The sequence below is a fragment of the Symsagittifera roscoffensis genome, chromosome 1 (assembly GCF_963678635.1).
Source record: "Symsagittifera roscoffensis chromosome 1, txSymRosc1.1, whole genome shotgun sequence".
In the NCBI taxonomy this organism is placed as follows: Eukaryota; Metazoa; Xenacoelomorpha; order Acoela; family Convolutidae; genus Symsagittifera; species Symsagittifera roscoffensis.
In genome coordinates, this window is record NC_087062.1 from 63,911,778 (window position 1) to 63,933,152 (window position 21,375).

Here is a 21,375-nt window from a genome sequence, read left to right on the forward strand (position 1 = left end):
AACTAATAAATTTGTTGTGTAGTAACTCATCGTTTTGAGGTAATTCTAGTTCTAAAAATGGGTCCCAAAAGAAGAGGGTCCTCGACGCCTCTCTCTTTCGATGGTTCTCCAGAGGCGAAAAAAGTAGTTCTGCCAATGAAGTCCAGAAGCTTCCGTCCTATCACAGACTCAGAATATGATGAAGAAAATCAAGCCCAATCTGATGACGAAGAGCAAACTGGCGGAAGCTTCGCAAATAGTTCTGCATACAAGAAATTAGCAGTCGAAGGTGAGGTTAAACTAATTCAGTTAATTTTAGCTGATATACAGATTTGAATTTTCGTTAGGTTGCTAGCTCAATTGGATGACAAATAATCGGATTTTCACGCACGTTTCGAAAACAAATTTATGTTTTGCTTATTTCCGCGCTATTGAAGGAGGTCCACTTGAAATTGGCAAGAAGTTAAGAAACATGCTGAAGTTGCCGAAAGCATACAAGTGGGCTGTGTTTGAGTGGTTCTACTCTTCCATAGACAGGGTTTTGCTGAACGAGGAAAATGATTTCCAGATTTGCCTGAAAGAGTCTTTCCCCGACTTGAAGACAAGGATGATGAATCGAAATGAGTGGAGGATCATTCGACGGTTACTAGGTTAGTGGACTTAATGTTAGTAATCTTTTCCACTTATCTTTCTCAATTTTCAAAATATAAGTTGTTAGACTTTTTTTTTATTTCATACATTGTGATATCACAAATTTAGCCGTTAGGCATCATATTTTTCAAGTGTAAAAAAAATAGTGTCATTTCATTTTTAGCGGAATAGAAATTGAAGTTCTTTGCTGCCAAAACCAGTCTGGGAAAAATCTTCTGGATAGGCTAATTTTAAACGACCGAAAAATCCGCAATTTTCTCCAGGAGAGCATTTGACAAAAAATAACCTCCGCTCTCCAAGTATGTTCATCTTTTAATAGACGTTGTTTTTAACCCTGTAGTTGCAATGTGATCCCTTTTTAATAAAGGAAATAATAGAACATGAATAATACAGGCCGATTAGTGATTTTTCCTATTGGTGATTTTTCCTAACTGAACTGGAATTGATCTTTCTTATTCAGTTCAAACTGAAAGATCACTTCTCGATTTTTGTTAAAATTAGCTGGTGAAACATGACCTTTAGTCATTGGTTCGAGCAACTTTGTGCGGGTGATTTACCATATATATTTGATCTGATTTGCTACTGGAATTATCACTCAAATCTCATTAATTCACTCCTTATTAATCAACCGTTTGTCGCTGCAATAACCTTGATAGGTTATGGGCCCAGATGCCCAATCACGAGTGAGAAGTCAGGAGTCAAGATTGACTGTTTGTTCAAACGAATAAGGAAAAAAGCTGAGATTTGCGGTGGAGTTGTGACAGTGAAAATCACAACTTGAAATATACAACTGATCGGTTAGACAACTGCGAGAGAAGCAGGCCAAAACTACTTGGAGATAGACGATTGATCAGACAGAGAAGTGCAAAGATAGAAGAAGGGCAACACAACTAGTAGAGACAGGCAACTTTGACGACAGAAGCAGGGCAACACAACTTCTAGAGATAGACAACTCTGACGATAGAAGCAGGGAAACACAACAGAGAAGAAGAGAAGACGGTCAAAAGCTATACGAAGGGGCACCGAGTGAGCACAGCAGTGGAAGAAGCACTACACTATTGATAGTGAAATAAAACTGAAACAAACTGATAAATTACATGTTTTATTTGTAAAAGTTGCTGATTTATACTCAATTTTTGCGGAAGGATAAATTCGTTCGTACGCGATTGCTCGAATCCGACACAAAATCAATCCAAAAAATACATTCCAATTAAAACAAAAAGAAACTGATACCCCAGAATAAAAAGAGGAATTTCTATTTTGCTAATATATATATTACCTAGTATGAAATCTGAGGAGGGAACTTAGCTTTGCTAAGTCGCTGATGTGTTATTCAGTACGCACTCCGTTAGGTTCCAAACCAGATTTAGGTAATCAAATATACTTGCATAATTATATAAGGGGCGATATTGATGTATAATATAGAATATGATTTTAGATTATGATTTTGATGTAAGAGAAAACGGGGTCATTGAACTTTAGCTAGGGCAATACTTAGTTTTTTGAGTTTTGGATTGGAGCTTAATTTTTTGTGTGAGAATTAAGTCGAAAATAAGAACTTGGATTAGGAAAAAATGTCGAAAACTGATAGGATAGTTTTTTCGGGAAAAGAAGAAGATTTTTCCTACTTTGCAGAGCAATTCGAGGCACGAATTTTTCACTTGAAGTTAAACAAGATTTTAGATGAGACAGTTGATTATAGAAATTTTATGGCAAGCTTAAGACGGAATGCAAGCAGTGATCAAAAACAAGCTGCGATAGATAAAGGAAAAGAGATTTTTGAAGAAAAACAGTTGCATATCTGGTACGAACTTGTGCAGGCTCTAGATAAGAAATCAGTTTTGTTTTTAAGACCTTATAAAGGCAATGGTAGCAAAGCTTGGGATGTTTTACGGAAAAGATTTAAGAGTTTTGAAAGACCCAGGCTGCAAAAACTAATCTCCGAACTTACAACTTTGAAAAAGAATAGCAATGAAACAGTGATAGATTATTTGACTAGAGCAGAGGAGATTCAGTATAACTTAGAACAAGTGAACGAAGAAGTGAGTGACAAAATGTTAATTTCAATTTTTTTGAAAGGACTTCCAAAACAATTTAAAACTTTTTCTACTATAGCTAAGTTTAGTAGAGATGAGAAAAGTTTAGATGAGTTGAAAAGAGATTTAGTGAATTTTGATAGCGAGAGACAAGTAATCGAAAAAGAGCATGCTTTTAATAGCGAGAACAGAGTTTGTTTCAAGTGTCAGAAAAGAGGACATGTGTCGAAACAGTGCAGAGAAAACTTAAGCAGCAGACGAGATAGTGAAGGTAGAGCTCGAAAAATTCAGTGCTATGAGTGCAAGGAGTTTGGACATATTGCAAAATATTGCCAAGCAAAGAAAAAGTTCATTAGTAAGACTAAACGAGAACAGCAGAACCTAGTAGCTGAAACAGGCTCATTTTAGTTTCCTGAGTGGAGTGTCTCCGGGCGAGGACTTAGTTGTAGACTCTGGAGCTACCAGTAATATGATTAAGGATCGAGACATGTTTGTTAGTTTAGATGAGAACTTCAAAGGATCGGTTAGCAATGCAAATTTCTCTGAATCAAAAATTTTAGGGAAACGTGAAGTTAGATTCAGAGTGAAAGATGAGAAAGGCGAGTTTAAGATGATTGAGCTGAAGAATACTTTGTACGTTCCTGAAAACTCAAGAAATTTGCCGAGTGTATCAAAAATGAAGAAAGCAGGAGCAGAAGTTGTTTTTGGTGCGAGCTCGTTTGTTCGCCAGGGAAATGGATCAGTTTACCAATTAAGAGAGGAAAGTGGTCTCTTTTTATCGGATACTTTTGTAGGAAAAGACGAGTGTATGTAGTAAGCACATTGAAACAGTGGCTTTGCAGGATGGGTCATAATAACTACAAAGATTTAGGTCATTTGGAGCAACATGTTGAAGGCATGAAGATTAGTGATTTTAAAATTGAGAATTGTGAAACTTGTGAGTTGAATAAAGCAAAAAAGAAGCCAGTCCCGAAAGATTCTTATACCAGGGCAACCAGGTCACTAGATTTTGTTCACAAAGATATTTTAGGTCCCATCGACCCGCTAGCAGAGGATGGACATAGATATGCTATAGGTTTTGTGGACAGTTTTTCTAGATATCTGAAAATTTATTTCATGAAGACGAGAGATGAGGCAACAGAAAAGTTGGAAAGGTTCATTGCAGGCATAGGAGTCCCTCAGACTTTAGTTTCAGACGGTGCAGGAGAGTACATTGGTCAAGATTTTAGGCGAGTTTGTAGGAAACAAAAAATAAGACTGGAAACATCGGCTCCTTATACCCCTCAAGAGAACGGAAAGATAGAAAGGTTGTGGGGAACAATTACTCCAATGGCTCGCTGCATGATTTTTGATGCGAATTTATCGAAAACTTATTGGCCTTATGCTCTTAATATGGCTGCTAATCTCAAAAATATGTGCTTTCATTCTGCTATAGGCAAAACACCCTACGAGTCAATGTATGGAGAAAAACCCAACCTTAATTTTGTGAAAACTTTTGGGTGTGTAGCGTATAGTTTTGTGGAAAAACAGTTTCGCAAAAAACTAGACAAAAACTCTAGAAGGGGAATTTTTCTGGGGACATCGGAAAAATAGTAAAGCTTATCTGATAGGAATTGAGAGTGAAGGAAAACTCAAAGTGCAAAAGTCTAGAAACGTTAGTTTTGACGAATCTAAGTTCTACTTTGAGAAAAAGATAGAAAGTGACGAAGGAGAAAGAGTAGGTGATGTAGTATTTTTTGGAGAAGTTCTCGAAAATATACCGAAAAGTGCTAAGGAAGCTTTAGCAGACCCTGACTGGCAAGAAGCAATGAAAAAAGAGTTTGATTCATTAGAGAAAAACAAAGTTTGGGAACTAGTTAGAAATAGAGGAGAGAAGCCTATAGGCAGCAGATGGCATTTTGCTTTGAAGTACGGACCTAATGGTGAAATTTCCAGGTTTAAGGCTAGGTTTGTTGCTAAAGGTTTTAGCCAAGTTGAGGGAAGAGATTTTCACGAAACGTATTCGCCTACAGCCAAGATGTCGACCAGAAGAATAGTCCTGAGCGTAGCAGTTCAAAATAGGTATCAGTTGAGACAGTTAGACATTAAAACTGCATACTTGAATGCCAAACTAGATGAAGAAATTCTTATGAAGCAACCTGAAGGGTTCGAGAAGTTTGATGAAGAAAGAAAACCTTTAGTTTGTCTTCTGAAGAAAAGTCTTTATGGACTGAAGCAGTCCAGTAGAAACTGGCATAGGACTCTAAAAAGCTATCTTGAGGAATTAGGTTTTGAAAATTCAGTTTTTGATGAGTGTTTGTTTGTTAGGAGTGTTGAGGGAGAGATAGAAGGTTTAATTTGCTTGTGGGTCGATGATATCGTGGTTTGTGGAGCAGACAAAAATTTCTGTAGCTGGTTTGAAGCAATATCTCGGAAAATTTTGAGATAAGCGAGATAAGTGATCTTAAATGGTTCTTAGGAATGAAAATTGATTACTCAGGAAACGAAATTAGGATAAGTCAGGAGAAATATGTTGAAAAATTGATATCAAGATTTAGGATGACCGAAGCAAAGCCGATAACGCCCCCTATTAGTGAAAACGAAAAATTGACAAAAGAAGATTGTCCTTTAGAAGGTAGCATAGAACAAGAAAATATGAAAAAATGTGACTATCGAGGACTTGTTGGTTGTCTAAATTACCTAGCTTTATCAAGTAGACCCGAAATTTGCTTTGCAGCAAATCTTCTAAGTTCTTTTGTGGAAAACCCAGGTGAAAAGCATTGAAAAGCCGGAAAAAATTGTCTTAGATATCTGCTAGGAACAAAAATTTTACCTTTAGTATACAGGAGGGATAAGGCCTTGAATCTTGTTAGCTATTCGGATGCGGACTGGGCTGGAAATATAGACAATAGGAGAAGTACATTAGGATATTGTTTTAAACTCAGTGACAACTCAGGTGTAATCAGTTGGTCTAGCAGACTTCAGCGTCGTGTATCAACTTCAACAGCCGAGGCAGAACACAATGCTGTGGTCGAAACAGTAAAGGAAGGAATTCATTTATAGGGCATACTTAGCGACTTAGGCATAATTTGTAATAGGCTTTTAGAAGTTTTCGTTCAAGCTTGTATTGCCCTTAGTAAACACTCAATGAACCACGGCAAGACGAAGCATTTTGCCATAAAACTACACTTCCTTCGAGAGCTAGTTGAGCAGAAGAAGGTGACATTAACCTTTTTACCAACAGCAAACATGCCTGCAGACGCATTGACGAAAAACTTGGGAAAGTGCAAAACTGCATTTTTCCGAGACATTCTACTAGGAACCACCTAATTTGAAAGGCGGGGTATTGGTGATTTTTCCTAACTGAACTGGAGTTGATCTTTCTTATTCAGTTCAAACTGAAAGATCACTTCCCGATTTTGTTAAAATTAGCGGGTGAAACATGACCTTTAGTCATTGGTTCGAGCAACTTTGTGCGGGTGATTTACCATATATATTTGATCTGATTTGCTACTGGAATTATCACTCAAATTTCATTAGTTCACTCCTTATTAATCAACCGTTTGTCGCTGCAATAACCTTGATAGCAATGTGATCCCTTTTTAATAAAGGAAATAATAGAACTTGAATAATACAGGTCGATTAGTGCAAGGCATGAAGCAATGCAAAACAACCCAAAGGAGCATAATCATACTAAAATGATAATTTGAAAGTAGATGTTTTCGCGGGTATTGTAATTGGATATCTTTAAACAATTTTATATCTCAATATTTTATGTTTTCTTAAAAGAATCCTACATCTTAATTTGTTTTCTTTTAATATTTTAATAAGATTTTGAATTCTACAAGCCCCGTTTTTTTCTGTAAAAATGTTATTACTAATTAAAGTGATAATGTCAGTATTGAAACGTCCAACACTCTTGGCAAAAATTATCATCTAAAAATAAGTAATTGCTTTAAAAAATATCCACTCCGCAAAAATACCAGTCAACTCTTTGAGCAACTTCCTGTTATTCCACCATAAAACTTTCAAATGACATAAATTATTGACAAAAAGAAGGGTCAAATATGTACAAAAAGAATTTTCCTTTGAAAAGTGCGGTGGCTGTGGCTTTGAAAATCATGGTTAAATATATAACACGATGTCAGTCGATAATAAATAATCGAGGTAAGACGATTATTTGAAAATCAAGGTTAAATATGAAAGACGATGTCAGTCGAGAATAAAAAGTAGCGGAATAAAAATTTTGCCTATTGATTTAGTTTTCTCCCAATGGGATAAATTGAAGTTCTTTGAAATTAAAGAATTTCAACGTGATATAATTTTCTTCAAAATATGAAAATTGTTTAAAAGTTTTTACTCGACCTTTTTGGTTTTCCTTAATATTTTTCACTTTTCCAACTGTCTGTTGGCTATGTTTTATACATTGAATTTGTTTGCTCTGGTGATAATTGTTGTTTTGTAGTGTCCTTAGTCCAGTGACGTGGATCCCGCGGAACCAGAAATAGAGTAAGCCACAGAATTTGAGTACTTGAAAGTCGAGTTAACGCTGGACTTACTTAAATTTTTTCTGTTCTTTCCTCGGCGACCACCTTTGTGAGGTTAGCCCGGATCGTCTACGGCATCTCTCGTGTCTGGCGAAGTTAGTTTTAGATACTCTTTTGTTGCATCCTCCACACGTCTTGTATTCGGGTTGGTATTTCGTTGTAAATTGTCCTCCTACGCATGCTTTAAGATGATTCTTCAAGAGTTGCTGACTGTGTGAATACTCTATCACAGTTATTGCAATTGTAGTTGATACTTTCTGTGTGTATTCTTTTTGTGTGTATGGCCACGCCGGCCCTGCTTTTATATTTCTTGCCACAGACTCGGCAATTGCACGCCTCATCTTTTTCGTACTGCGTTCGTTGTATTTGGCTCATTTCTCTTCTTCCTCCTTTTTCTTGGTTCGTTTCCCAGTTTTCATTATGTTCCATTCTTTCTTTTACCATGCTCCTCCACAGAGTACTGTCCTTTTTATAGTGCTCCCGACTTATTTGGTCCCATCCAGCTTCTTTCGTCAGTTTCATCCAATATTTAGGCGTATTTCTTGTTCTTTTGAAGTTCCCCTATACTTTTTTTGTTATTTTCGTCCATTCAAATACTACTTTCTTCGTCATTCTTTTTTCAGGCATCCTTACCACATGTCCCAATCTTTCTAGGCTTATCTTTTCTGTTTTCATTCTAACTGACTTGATATTCAACTCCTTTCTGACATTCCACGCATTTTTGTATTTTTCCTTTTCCTTAATCAAGTCAGTTTTTTGAGCTCCACATGTACCGGTAACATTTGTCCATGGTTTTTTGAAGCTTGTTAAGGTAGCATTTGTCCATGGTTTTTTGAAGCTTCAACTCTCCATGATGTCGCATGGCAGTTATACATTAGGGTACTCTCCAAAGTGGCCTCCACTATCCTGGCTTGAGTCTTCTCTGTCAATCGTGTTTCGTAGTCGCTTTTCCACTTGGAACTACGCCCCCATTGCTCTCCTGGTTCTTCTTTTTAGGTCTACGGCTTCTCCAAGCCTTACCCCTAAGAAACAAGTTTCGTCTGCTTCTGATGATCCAAATGTGATGTTTTCCTCTTTTGCGTCATTCGTTTTCTCCTCAAATAGTTCCATGATTCGTTTCGTTGTTTCTTTAGTTCTTTCCATCTCGTCTCGTCTGCGAAGAGTACATTTTTTACTCGTGTTGTTTCGCTTTCTTAGTTTTTTCTTTCTCTTCTCTGCTCCATGAAGCAATTTCCCGGTATCCATTTAATTTCGGTTCCTGTTTCTTCCCCTTGTTCTATTTCTATGGCTCGTATTGGCACTTGGTGATATATGTTGATTACAATAGGTTTTCTAATTTTTTCCACAGTAGGGGGCGATTAATTCTTGGATGCGCTTTCTGTAAATCTAATAAGCATGCTCGTTCCTTTGCTTGTCCTTCCGATTCGTTCGCTCGAACTTTACTGTACTTTGCGAGCTTAAATGACATTTCCTAGAAGTATTAGAAGTGCGCTTGGACGAATTACTAGAAATGAGCTGTGCGAATGTGTACATGACCTTACAATTTTTTTTCCATTGGTGTAAACGAAAGTGTAAGCTAATTAATTTTTTACATTGGTTTTACGACAGTTAAAATTGTTTTTGAATTTCCATTTAAATTTTCATTTTACTAATCAGTTCGCAATTTCAGTTATTGCACCTTTAAGTCACTTTTCAGTATTTTAGTAGATGTCTACTCCATATGGGCAAATAGTGAGCTCAAGTGACAATTCCAAATGGGCGAATTAGTAGAAATGAGTTGTGCGAGTGTGTAATTAACCTTACAAAAGAGCTTGTCTTCGCTGTTCTTTATCATTTTTTTTCATTAACTAATTAAATTGAAACACTGGTTTTACGACAGTTTAAATTAATTTTGAATTTCCATTTAAATTTCAATTTACTAATCAGTTTGCAACTTAGTTTGCAAGTTTCTGTATAGAGATAGCAAAGATTTTATGGGATGTACTTGAATTAAATTGATCTGCCTAAGAGCCCTCCTGACCGAATATCGGACTCATATTAGAGTATTATAAATTCTTATGCATTTAAAAGTACTTTTCTTTTGTCTTTTTAATGATTTTTTTTGTCCTTAATTGCAACCAAGTATAATTACTATTAGAATCTTAAAAGGTCTTTCTGAACATTTGCGAAACTTCAATTTAAACTACTAAATATGCTGATCACTGTGGCGTTTAGTATAACTCTTGCAGTTTATTGCTAAAGTGTTTGAAAATATTTGATTTTTTTATTGAATGGTCAGAAATTGGTTTTTTTGCACTTCTATTGTAATTGCTAGGTGCAGCTGCGCTTGGGATTTTGATTTTAGAGTTGAGAGCAGAAGTTCATCAGCCAGGTGTGCTTAAAAATCAATCGACAAAAAATAAGTCGCAGCTGTTTATCTGGCTTCCTGATGTAATTATTTCCTTTTTTTCAAAAAAAATGTGGAAACAGTTGCTCATAAAAAGATAAATATCAACAAGGATAGCCGGTTACTGTGCAAGTAGCACAGAATGTTCCTACCATAGTCTTGAAAAATACAAAAAAAAAATTTTTTAAATAAGTGTCGTGATTTCTGAGTTGTGTGATAATATGATAAAAACAAAAACGAGTTTAGGCATCTTCGACAATCATAGTAAAAGAAGCAAATTGGAAAGCTATTTTTGTTTAAAAGTTAAAAAATTCAACATTTCTTAGAAATTTTTTGCAGTACTGAAGTTTTTAATTCCTAAGCGCTAAAATGCTCAAGTAAACTAGCTTTAATTGGCTAAAATTAAGTTTTTACGGCCTAAATTAGGCTAATTTAAGCTTTTAAGCTAATAAATTATGCTTTTGAAAGCCTGCTCGCCCGCTTTACTCGGTCGAACTTAGACGAAAAATCTAACATTTCAAACCGGGTTTTCTCTACACTGGGGAATTTTTTTGAGCTTGTTCAAATCACGATTGAAAGAGCTTAAATATGATTACGTTTGCAGTAAAGGAGCGCTTTCAAACTGCAATATAGGCTTTTTGTGGGTTAAAAACTAATTTTACAAAATCAGTTGCATCACTTCTTTATCACTTCTCTTCTCATCTTCTCTTCACTTCTCTTCTTACCTTCGCTCAACATGATCCAGAATGCTTCACCCTTGGCCTGAAAGTAAAAAAGTTGCCTTTGTACTCTAAGGGTCTGGGGTTCGTGGTGTGGCCGGATCTTGTTTTTCTTCAGTATAAAGGAAATAGAAAAAAAATTCTGAGAAAAATGAATTGTTGGTTTTTTGTTTGTTCGCTCAGGTTTTGTCGGCTAAATTGCTACAATGGAATTTGCTTGTGCTGTAAAATTTTTCTTGTAGCTTTAAGTGCAAATGTTGTTCAGTCTAATTTCAAAGGTTAAAGGGAGACTTGAAAGACTTTCCATGAAATATATTTTTTTTTCGGTTCAGTTGGTGTCTGCTCAAAGATAGTCGGCTTTGTTTCTTTTCGCAAACTTTGTTCCGTTGTTTTTTACTTAAATTTAGACTTATTTGCCACATCACTAATTTTTCTTGTGCTGCAACTAATTTTCATTGTAGTTGCAAGTGCAAGTGCTGTTCATTCTAGTTTCAAGGAGGGCTTAAAAGATTTTTTTAAAAAAGTTTTTTGGTTCAAGTGGTTCCAGCTCAAGATTGTTGGCTTAGTTGCCACATCACTGATTTTTCTTGTGCTGTACACAACTTTCATTGTAATTGCAAGTGCAATTGTTGTCCATTGTTGTTTAAGGTGGGACTTAAAACATTTTTTTACAAAATTATTTTTTTCGGCTCAACTGGTGTCTGCTCAAAGATAGTCTTTTTTGTAAATTTTGGTCCGTTGTTGATTTACAATTCAAGTGTCTGGCATGTTTGCCTGAAATGAACTTCTATCGAGACATATGAAAGTTTATATATAGTGTTTTTTTTTTCAAAAATAATTTTTTTCGGCTTTTTATGTTTTCATTTTATGTTAGTGTTGGATTTTGAGAAGAAAACAAAAAGAAAAAGAAGAACAGCCGAATACTAATTTTTTCCTCTTTTTTTCAAATAGTTTGAACAATTTTTTTTGCTCTGAATATAGACTATTTTTACAGGTTAACAACTCGTTCAACAAAATTGTTTAAATGATTTGATTTCTTGTCCTATAAAAAATTCATATTTCTAGGCATCTCCGAAACAGTTGGCCTAGAGCTAGCGAGTACGCCTGAGCTGACAAAGGTCCTAGATACCAGTCCAACTAAGACCGGTTGTTTTTTTCAAACTGAATGTTTTCAGACTCAATAAAAGTTTTCGGCCTATCATCTGCTTGTTATGTTTTGTGGCTCAGTAGCCACATCACGGAGTTGTCTTATATAGTCAGTAATTTGTATTGTACTTGCAGGTGTTTTTCATTTACCCATGTAATTTGTATTGTATAAGCCCTGACTTGATACACTATCCTTTTTTGATTCTTTCGCTCCAAAGCCTTTTTCGTTGTGGCTTTGGTTGCATTTTTGTCTGCTAGCTGGCAATGCTATATTTGTGTCTAGTTTCTTATTGCAAGGCCATTTAAAGACACTCTAAGCCTACTCTAGACATACATGTAAAGAGTGTCTGCCGATGCGATTCGTCTCATAAATAGTTGAATGAAAACCACAACCAGCCGTTTACTGAAGAGAAGTCATCTTTGAATATATGTGAAATTATCATTCATTGTATTGTTCTTGTTCCTACCTGCTCTTTCGTGTGGTTGACTGCGAAGGTAAAAAGTACCAGTCAAACTACGGTCGATACTTCGTTACTAAAATCCAAAGAAATCGGTATCTTATTAGCTTAGTCCGATTGATTTTTTTGTTGGAAGGAAGCCGTTCGTGTTTTTCGAAAACATTGTCAAAGCAAAACGACGACAAGTAAAAAAATGACTTAAAGCTATTTTCTTCAGAGGTGTCAGTTTTGGATACGTGAAATGTAGATTTCATTATATTGTTTCTCTTAACTTATTTTGTACATTTGGCTAGAGAAGTAAAAAGTACCAGCAATTCTACAGCCGATACTTCGATGCCGAAATTTCCTCAAAAAACTAACATATTACACCTGATCAAATTGAGTTTCTTTTTGTAATGCAGGGGTTTGAGATTTTCGAAATGAGATTAAAAAATTTTCTGTAAATGCTTTAAGTTGATGGATAAACTTGCATATGCTACAGACTCAATCGTTCGAAATCAAAGTTTTGGAAAAACAACTTAATCTCTTTTGTAAAAAAAAAGCAATTAATTAAATAATTTGAGTTTTAGAAGCACTATTTTAAATTATTTGATTGATGAAGAATGCTTCAATTGATTGAAACAAGAGTAGCTGCTTCCTGTGCGAGTAGCACAAAATGTTCCTATCACTAGTTTTTAAACATTTTACAAAGTTTTTTCAATTTTACGTCGGTTTTGTGCGTGTGGGGATATGTACTAAAATAGCGCATTGAACTTCAACATTGGCTGTAATTGACTCAATTTGTCTTGCAGAAAAAATACCAAAAAAAATCTAAAACGTTTTTTCAAAGTTTTTAACTTCGACAACTTTAATTTAATTTTTTTTAATTCTCAAGGATCGGAGAAGCGCTATATGAGTCTTGATTAGCAAGTTTTTATTGCTTAAATGAAATGATTTCCATATAACAGTCGTTACTCGCTCAAAGTTCAGCCAAGAGCAAAAATTTCAATTCAGTTTTTCTTGACGCTGGGAAATATGATTCAGGATGGTTGTGTTATTTTTAAGAAAAACAAATGCCTATCATAATGTCCCTCTTATGCTCGATATATATGCTCGATGCTCTCTTTAGTAAATACACCTTTTCAAAGCCTATTGAACAATCGGTAATTTGAAAAGAATTATAGGTAACTTCTATTGAAAGAACATTTATTTCGTAAGTTCTAAAGAATAGAAAAAAACGATGGACTGCTCACAAGTGACTTCAATTGAAAACATGTTATTTCAAATGATTAAGAACAGAATATAATATACAGAATCAACGGTTTTTATGCAACATCCATTGTTCATCCATCTATTTCCTGGCCAAACAGTCCGGGATATATGTCATCGTATGATTGTACCAACCAACACATTTCTGTGGGGTAATCTCACAACTTGTTCGTTCCACAATAGATTTGACATGACGGAAACGGTAATCCTGAAGTGTTTGTCCTCGCTCCTTCAAGGCATCAGCATTGATGAACAAATCCATCTCTTCCTGCATCTTTCGTTTCATAGCCGCTTTCCAGCCCGAAATTGCAGCTTCAACCAAAGTTAGAAATGGGCTGTACTTTGGGAGCCTCTTCTTCAGAGGGAATATTTCACTAAGGTCCATATCTTCGATTCCTCTGTTAGCTGATAACGCAAAAGGCCTTCCGTGGAAACTGCGCAACAGATTGTAACATTGGGTCCTTTCTGGGCACTGATCTTTCTATAAACTCTGTCACCCTTAGCAGATCGCCCTTTAGTACGCCAAATTCATCCCCAAATTTTTTTAGCGAACTTATGACGTCAGGGCTCATGATCCGCAATGTATAGGTGTAACGATCTTCTATATTTTCTTCGCTATTACGCTCGCAGGACAATCTCTCGCAATCTTGAAAGTGATCCTTCTCCCTTTTAATGCTCTTGATAGTGCTTGCTGGGTAAAATGGGGTTTTTGGGGTAAGCGCGCTCTCAACGCAAAATTCACTTGCTGCAATGTCATCAAAGGATTGCCCTCCAGAATGTCAATAGCGCCCAAAATAACTTCTTCGTCAATTTTTCGATTGTATGATCCACCTTTTGGTAAATTTTCATATCTCCCACGTCGCACAATTGTATACGCAGTGTTCCGATTTATTCCCAAACAGTCGGCCAAAGCTGTATAATCTTCTCCACGCGAATAGGATCCGATTAAACGTCGTTTGTCGATACATGAACTTTTTTCATACTCGGCCATTTTGAGCGTGATTCAATTGTAATTTCATTATTTCAAAAGAACTTATAATCACACAATTGAGCATGCATTATTTTTTGACTTTCAGTTGAAAATACGGTTCGTTCAAAAGATGTCACTAACTTTTCAATAGGCTTTGAAATGGTGTAATATTTTCTGAACAGGAGTTGACAGAGTGTCCAGAGTTTTGTCTTCAAAACGAGAAATGATATTGCTTACTTTTTGCGCCGAATACTTGGCGTAGGAAGTGAGAATCTCGAAAAGGCGCATATAGCGTGGACTTCCTCAGTGTCGAGGAAAAGAAGTCTGCGTATTTTTGGTTTTCTGACTATATTGGAGAGTTTGAGTGAAGGCTGACCTCCAAACGGAACAACATTTCTACGATTTTAACGGTGTTGTAGCTATGATTATCTCTCATTCTTGCATTTTTCAGCTAACTCAAAAAAAAACAGCAAGAAACGTAATCAAATTAATGAAAAGCTTTCTTGGATATCAAAAAGTTTTTTAAGGGCAATTTCGAATATTCGGACTGTCGTTTGTTTTTTTATTTTGTTCGTTTGTCTTTGTTTAGTTTCCATTGTATGAAATTCCTTTATGATTTAAACAATTTTTAAAACATATTTTTTTGAAATTTGTTTTGCTTTAATTTAACGAACTTGAATACGTCCTTTTTTGGTTCAATTTATTTTTGCTTAAAATTTATCAGCTTTTTTTACCGAAACATCAGCAGTGAAACACTTGCAGGTTCGTCTACATTTGACAGTCCTCCAAAATGAAATGAAAAATTCTTAAAAAATAAGTTTTGAAAGTAACTTGAGGTTGGCATTTTTTGCGCCACCTTTCCATACGTGCGTCTGGAAGCGCGCGAGTTCCACTAACCCATAGCGAGCAGCCGCGAGCGCTTAACGTTATGCATTAGACGGATATTTTTTCCTCGTGGTCTTTTTTCTTCGGGTTTTTTCTGCATTGTAACTGGCTCGGGAGGTAGAGTAGACGATTTTTTTTCCAATTCTTTTTCCATCAACTTTCTTGAAGGAAATCCCAACTTTTTCCCGATAAAAGTGGGGAAACAAAAAAAACGGGATAATTTTTTCCAAAAAAATGAAAGTTTTAATTTTAGCTCAGACCATAGCCGAGCGTATATGTTTTGGTCCCGCACGCCCGATAACCAGGTTCAAATCCTGATCGATGACAACAAAATTTTATCGAAGCTTTTCATGTGATATATAAAGTAAGAGTTGAAAGGTCATATCTTTTAAAGTAAAAAAATAAAGACATGCAGTCTTCACTGCGATCCCTTATTTGACAAGCTAAATGCTATGGGTACAAAGTTTGAGTGGTAGATAATGATTAGCGGAAAAGTATTTTTTCCTTTGCACCATTCGTTACCTTTATGCCTCTGTGTCGAAATGGTTCAATTTTGTTGTGTTGTATTTTGTGCCAAACGGTCAGTGTATAGTCGGCAGTCATAGTGGAGTGGAAAAACATTTGATTATTAAAGCGCAGGTTGCAGTTCGAGTCTGCCATTCAAGGATAAAACTAACTATGTTTCAAGTGTTAGCATTTGGAAATGACAACTTGCCAAGAACAGGGAAGTCGTTCAATTAAAAAAAAACAGTTTCTTTTTTGTTATTAGGTGAACAGTTTTAGTTCCTCAAATATTCTTTTAAAAATGTAATAGCTCACTTACTCCCGCAGTTTCCGCAGGGCTGCTGCGGAAACTGCCACATGTACAGCATCCTCCTCTCACATCGTTTGTTGAACATTTTTTTTGGCTTCAGCCTAAACAAAAGGCAACGTTGCGCAGTTAGTTAGAGCGGTAGCTTCATGACCGACAGGTATGGTGTTCGAACCCCGCTGTGAGTCGATCAGATGACATCTTTTTTTCAAGAAGTCGCAGATTAAAGTCACTGATTTTGTGCAAATAGCCTAGAACCCTGACTGGGCCTCGCGCCCTGACCCACTTGTTCAAGATTTTTTTCTTCTCTACTCAACAGTCCGCACCCAGATATTTTCTTCATTTTGCCAGATTCACGGTCCAAGTGTGATAGAGAAACTAACCGAGACCCTATTATAAATAGAGTTCCCGAAAAAATTTCAGTTTATTGTACCGGTGGTGTCAAAAAAAGCATCAAATAAATTAGCTCAAATGAGGCAGGTTAACTATATTTGAGAAAACGTTATCAAAACTATCGAGCGGAGTCCATTGGCAAAATTTATTGCTATACGTGCTTAGAATTATCGTGATTTGGGACCCCGCTGTCATAAAGGTTTTTTATTGGAACGCCTCTATAACACGTGTGCCAGATTTGATGATTACGCTTGCGATAAGCAAGCGTTATTAAACTGGAGTGTAGATTTTTTTGGGTTTAACAACTAGTTTAGCAGAATAACTTGAATCATTTGGTGCCTTGGTTCCAAATGAGTTCGATATTCTGAGCATCTACGGAACAGTTGGTCAGGAGGTTACGAATACGCATGGGACGCCTAGGTCCTAGGTTCGAAACTGACCGATCGGACCTGTTTTTTTTTCAAACGGGAAATAGTCCGTTTTAAAAAAAATCGTCGGCTGATGATTGTCTGCTGATATTTTGTCGGCAAAGTTGCCATATTGTATAGTTTTTTTACACAAGCAAAGCTTGTGTTATAGTCTGAAGTATCTTTTTTCCAAGCTGAGTCGCTAATATTGTTTCGACGCAAATTTTGTTGCGATCAAATGTGTTCATTTTGAAAATGCTCATTTTGATTAGGTTTGAGGATTTTTTTTATGTTTGTTGGACAAAGGAGATTTCTCGGCCTACCGGCTTGTTAAAACAATTATAAATTGGGACTGTTTTGTATCGGACTGTTTTTTCGTTAATTTTCATACTATTCCGGGTTGTTTTGTACAGACAGATTTAGCTTGTGTTTAGGAAGTGCAACTTTCGCCTCTTTGTCATAGATGTCTGCTCGATATAAGCAAACAGTGAGCTTAAGTGACATTTCCTAGAATTATTTGAAAGGATCTAGGGCAAATCACTAGAAGTGAGTTGTGCGCGTGTGTACTTAAACTTACAAATGAATTTGTTTTCGCTGTTCCTCATTAATTTTTTCCATTGGTTTAGGCGGCAGTGTAAACTAATTAAACTGTTACGTTGGTCTTACGACATTTTAAATTAATTTCGATATTCCATTTAAGTTTTCATTTTACAAATCTGTTCGCAACTGAGCCTGCCAGTTCCTGTGTAGAGATAGCAAACATTTTATGGGAAATACCTAAATTAAATTGAATTGTCTTAGAACCCTCCTGACCTAAATCGGACTCATTTTAGACAATTATAAGTGGCCTCATATTGCATCTTTCGTCGAGCTATAAAAGCTTTGTGTGTGCGTGTCTGTGTTTTGAGGTTGAGGGGTACTTAATAAATTTTTATTATTCCTAAATTTTTTGGAGTTTTTTCGGCTTAGTGGGCACATAATGTTTCATTTGACGAGCAAATAAGGTGTTTTGAGGGTGAGTTGGACTTTTTAACTTTTTAGAAGTTTGAAGTCCTGAATTTTTTCGACTTCTGACTAGGTTTCTGACGAGGTTTTTTGGCTTTGTTACCGGTGGGTACATTTTCTTCCGATGTTTATTACACATTTTATTGTCTTGGCATGTTTTTGTTTAAAATCAGCTTTATTCATGGAATAGATCTAGTTTTTTTTGATCTTTTCGAGTTTTTAAAAACTTTTTTCTTTTGTTTCGCAAGTGGTGCGAAGCTCAGCTTCACCTCTGTGTTTAAAAGATCTTTGCACAGGCAAAGCTTGTGTGATCGTATGAACTTTTTTTTCAATAAAACTCTCAAATTTTGTTGCGACGCAAATGTTACGACAAAATGTGTTCTTTTTGAAAGTGTTCATATTGATCATTAACCAGCTATTAAGTACAGCCAAAGCTAAGGATATCATTACCGACTTTTATATTACAAATTGCACTTTGGCTTAAAGGTATCATGGATCTGTAGCGTAGAGGTAGGGAAGGAGACCCGCAACAAAATAAGAGGGTTTGAACCTGGGCAGGGTCGGATGTTTCTAATGCAATTTTTTGTATACTAGTTAAAATGCGTCCGCTCTATAAGTTTAGGCATGTTAGTAAAAAATTTTTCAAATTGACTGGTACTGCCAATGCGTCATAATTGGCTTGCGTCACATAGCAATTATGTAGACTCGTTATTGGCGTGCGTCACTTAAGAAGTTTTGTAGACTCAAAGTTGTACTCATATAGTTTTTTCCTAGTAGCGTTATCGGTCATGTTTTTGCTTGTACATGCGAAGTGCAGCTTCTCTGTGTAAAACGCTTCCATTCCTTTTTTCACCCCTCGCGAATTTTTTCATGTTTTTTTTGTAAACATTGTCCGATTGTTAGAAAAAATTGGCTTCAGGCTAATTAGAGCATATCCGAGTTCTTATTCTTCTTATTACACGAACTTCGTGTGATATAACGAACTCACTTTTTTCCAATCTAAGTCGCAAATATTAGTGCCCTTTTTGAAAGTGCTCTTTTATTGCAGTATATGCATAAGATCAAAAACCAGCGATTAAGTTTAGCAAATGCTAAGGATATTAGCACACTTAGCACTTTAGCTTCAAGGTGTTATGGTTCTGTAGCATAGAGGTAGGGAAGGAGACCAGCAGCAAAATAAGAGGTTTCAAACCTCAGCAGGGTCGCATGTTTTTAATGAACTTTTTCGTATACTAGTTAAAATGTGTCCGCTCTATAAATTGAGGCATGTTAGTTGGTAAATTTCTTTTCAAATTGACTGGTACTGCTAATGCGTTATAATTGGCTTGCGTCACTTAAAAAATTTTGTAGGCTCCAAGTTTTACTCATTCAGTTTTTCCCAGTAGCGTATTCAGTCATATTTTTGCTTGTGTATTCGAAGTGCAACTTCGCCTTTGTGTTTAATCTTGCTATAACCCCAGTAGACCATAGAATTGAGGCTTATGTGTGCTGGGGAGGAGGAAAAAGAGCCAAATAATCTAGATAGTCTATTTAAAAAGAAATTGGAAAGTCGATTATCGATATATGTCCATTAAGGAATATTTAAAAAGTGAGGCTCTTTTTCTTCCGCACCATCCTACCGTCTCGCATGAGCATCGATTTGGGTGTTACGCGTGGTTTTATGAAAAGTTAAAGACCAAATATGTTTACCATGGCCTATTTAGTTAGTTTGTCAATTTTTATAACAGTCGGACAACTTTAACCACAATTGGGTTTTTGTACCTATTTCGTCTAAAAATCAATATTTCAACATCTTGAGCTGAAAGTATTAGCCAATCAAATTTCAGTACCATTTCAAAGTTTTTTTCTTAACTGTTTTAAGTCGAATTACAAATAAATCAAATCGGCCGAAATCAAGTTTTTTTGATAAACTGTCCAGAATTATTTAAAGTAATGAACGTAGTGAAGACTCTTATAACGGTCTTGCTAACCTTTTTTTTGAGGAAAAAGTCAAAAAATGTTTAAAAAGTCTCTATTAACTACAGATGTGCATTCATACATGTTGATTTATTTATGAACGCGCTTAGGTATATATGCATATCTTGAGTTCAATTGAAATTCATCTGTTGAAAGTGACGCAAATATCACTCAATATACGAACGTGGAAACGGCACACAAAACCTTAACGATTTCTAGTTTCAAAAGTGGAATCTAATTTTTAGATGTCCAGCGGACTAAAAATTTTACCTGTTGATCCAGTTTTCTCAAGTTGATTTAATGTCATCAAAAAAGCACCAATCATAAATCGGTCTAGAAGTTCAAAGAGCTGCTTAAAGGACATCCATTTTTTCTTTGAATTTCGAAAGTTTTTTTTAAACAAAGTCAGTGTTTCTTTTGTTTTCTTGCGTTCATTACTCTTTTCCACTCTTCGATTGGCTATGTTTTCAAGGACGCTCCAGAGTCTGACCCAGTTTAAAAAAACACACAAAACAAATGGTTAAATTAGCTTTATAAATATGTTTTAATAAGTAAATGTTTCTCTTATTCATCCACTTTTTTTTGGTTTGTTTTGGAAATGCTTTAAACATGGGTATTTTTTAAAGTTAATGCGTGGCTAAGTGTACATTCGACTGTTGGTCATTTAGGGGGGAGGGGGGAGATTTTACATTTGATCTTTTTTTGTACAATACGTTTTTTTCGATAATGATTACCCTTGCGAAAAGCAATGGTATTCAGAGTGGCCACGGTATCAGGGCGGTCAAAGCCAAATCAATGCGAAGCGTGATTTGTCAGTGCCAGCAAAGGAATATCCGTGCCAAGAAATGAATATCAGTGCCAGCTGTTCTAAATCGAAAATCTAAGAAGGCTCACAGTATAAAGTCGTTCAAAATCAAAAGTCTAAAAGTTGTTCAAAATCAAAAATCTCAGACGGCTCACAGTATAAGTTTTGACGTATTCTTAGCGGCTCCCAGAAAAAAGAATTTAGTTAGGTAAAAAACAGTTGGGTAAAAAAAATTGGGCCAATGAAAAGGAAGAGTAAAATGACCCCTCACCTTTTTGCGTTGAATATATCAAAACCGAAGAAATTTGGGCGGATCAAGTAAAATGACTCCTCACAAGTAAAATTTACCCACACATTTCAAGTTACGATGTTAATGTATGAAGAGCAAATCGGTTCACAATAATTAGCCTGTTAAACGTGCAAAGTTTAATTACACTATAGCCAGTGATACCCAGTTATTTAAGAAAAACTGAGACTTTCAACATAGATGAGGATAAAACAAATTGTAATAACTCTCAAATTAATTGTGCATGACGTATGTTTTAAAGGTGAATGAGATGAGAATTTTTGGACGCTAGCAAAGTGTATCAAAATAATTGATTTAACATATAGCTAATTCTCCCTTGATTTTCAAAGAGAAAACAGATCCACGAAAAAAATGACAATTTTTTTATCATCTGCGCAATATTCGACCTTGTTAGAAATCAGTTTAAGAATAAAGTGATAGAATTTTTATCAACCAAATCAACCAGTGCCATCATTAATTTCTTCTCAGGATTTTTGCATTGATTTTTACAAAATCATAGAATTTTGGACAGACTAACTAAATTGACTCCTCACATTTTTGCGTTAATTGTTACAAAATTGAAGAAGTTTTGGCGGATTAAGTAAACCCCACCATATTTTGAATTTTGATGTTAAATTATGAAGACCAAATCGGTTCACAATACTTAACTTGCTTAACGCTCAAAGTTTAATTGCACTATAGCCAGTG

General features: G+C 35.7%; 1 protein-coding gene across 1 annotated transcript in view; it reads left to right on the plus strand.

The window, feature by feature from the left end:
* Nucleotides 1-52: 52 nt before the first annotated feature.
* The window catches only part of LOC134847589 (protein lin-9 homolog), a 48,212-nt gene continuing 26,889 nt past the window's right edge, over nt 53-21,375 (plus strand). The window contains exons 1-2 of the mRNA XM_063864691.1: nt 53-268; nt 417-629. Of these exons, the coding sequence (XP_063720761.1) occupies nt 58-268; nt 417-629 (424 nt within the window). The 5' untranslated portion in view covers nt 53-57. The remainder of the gene's footprint in view (nt 269-416; nt 630-21,375) is intronic.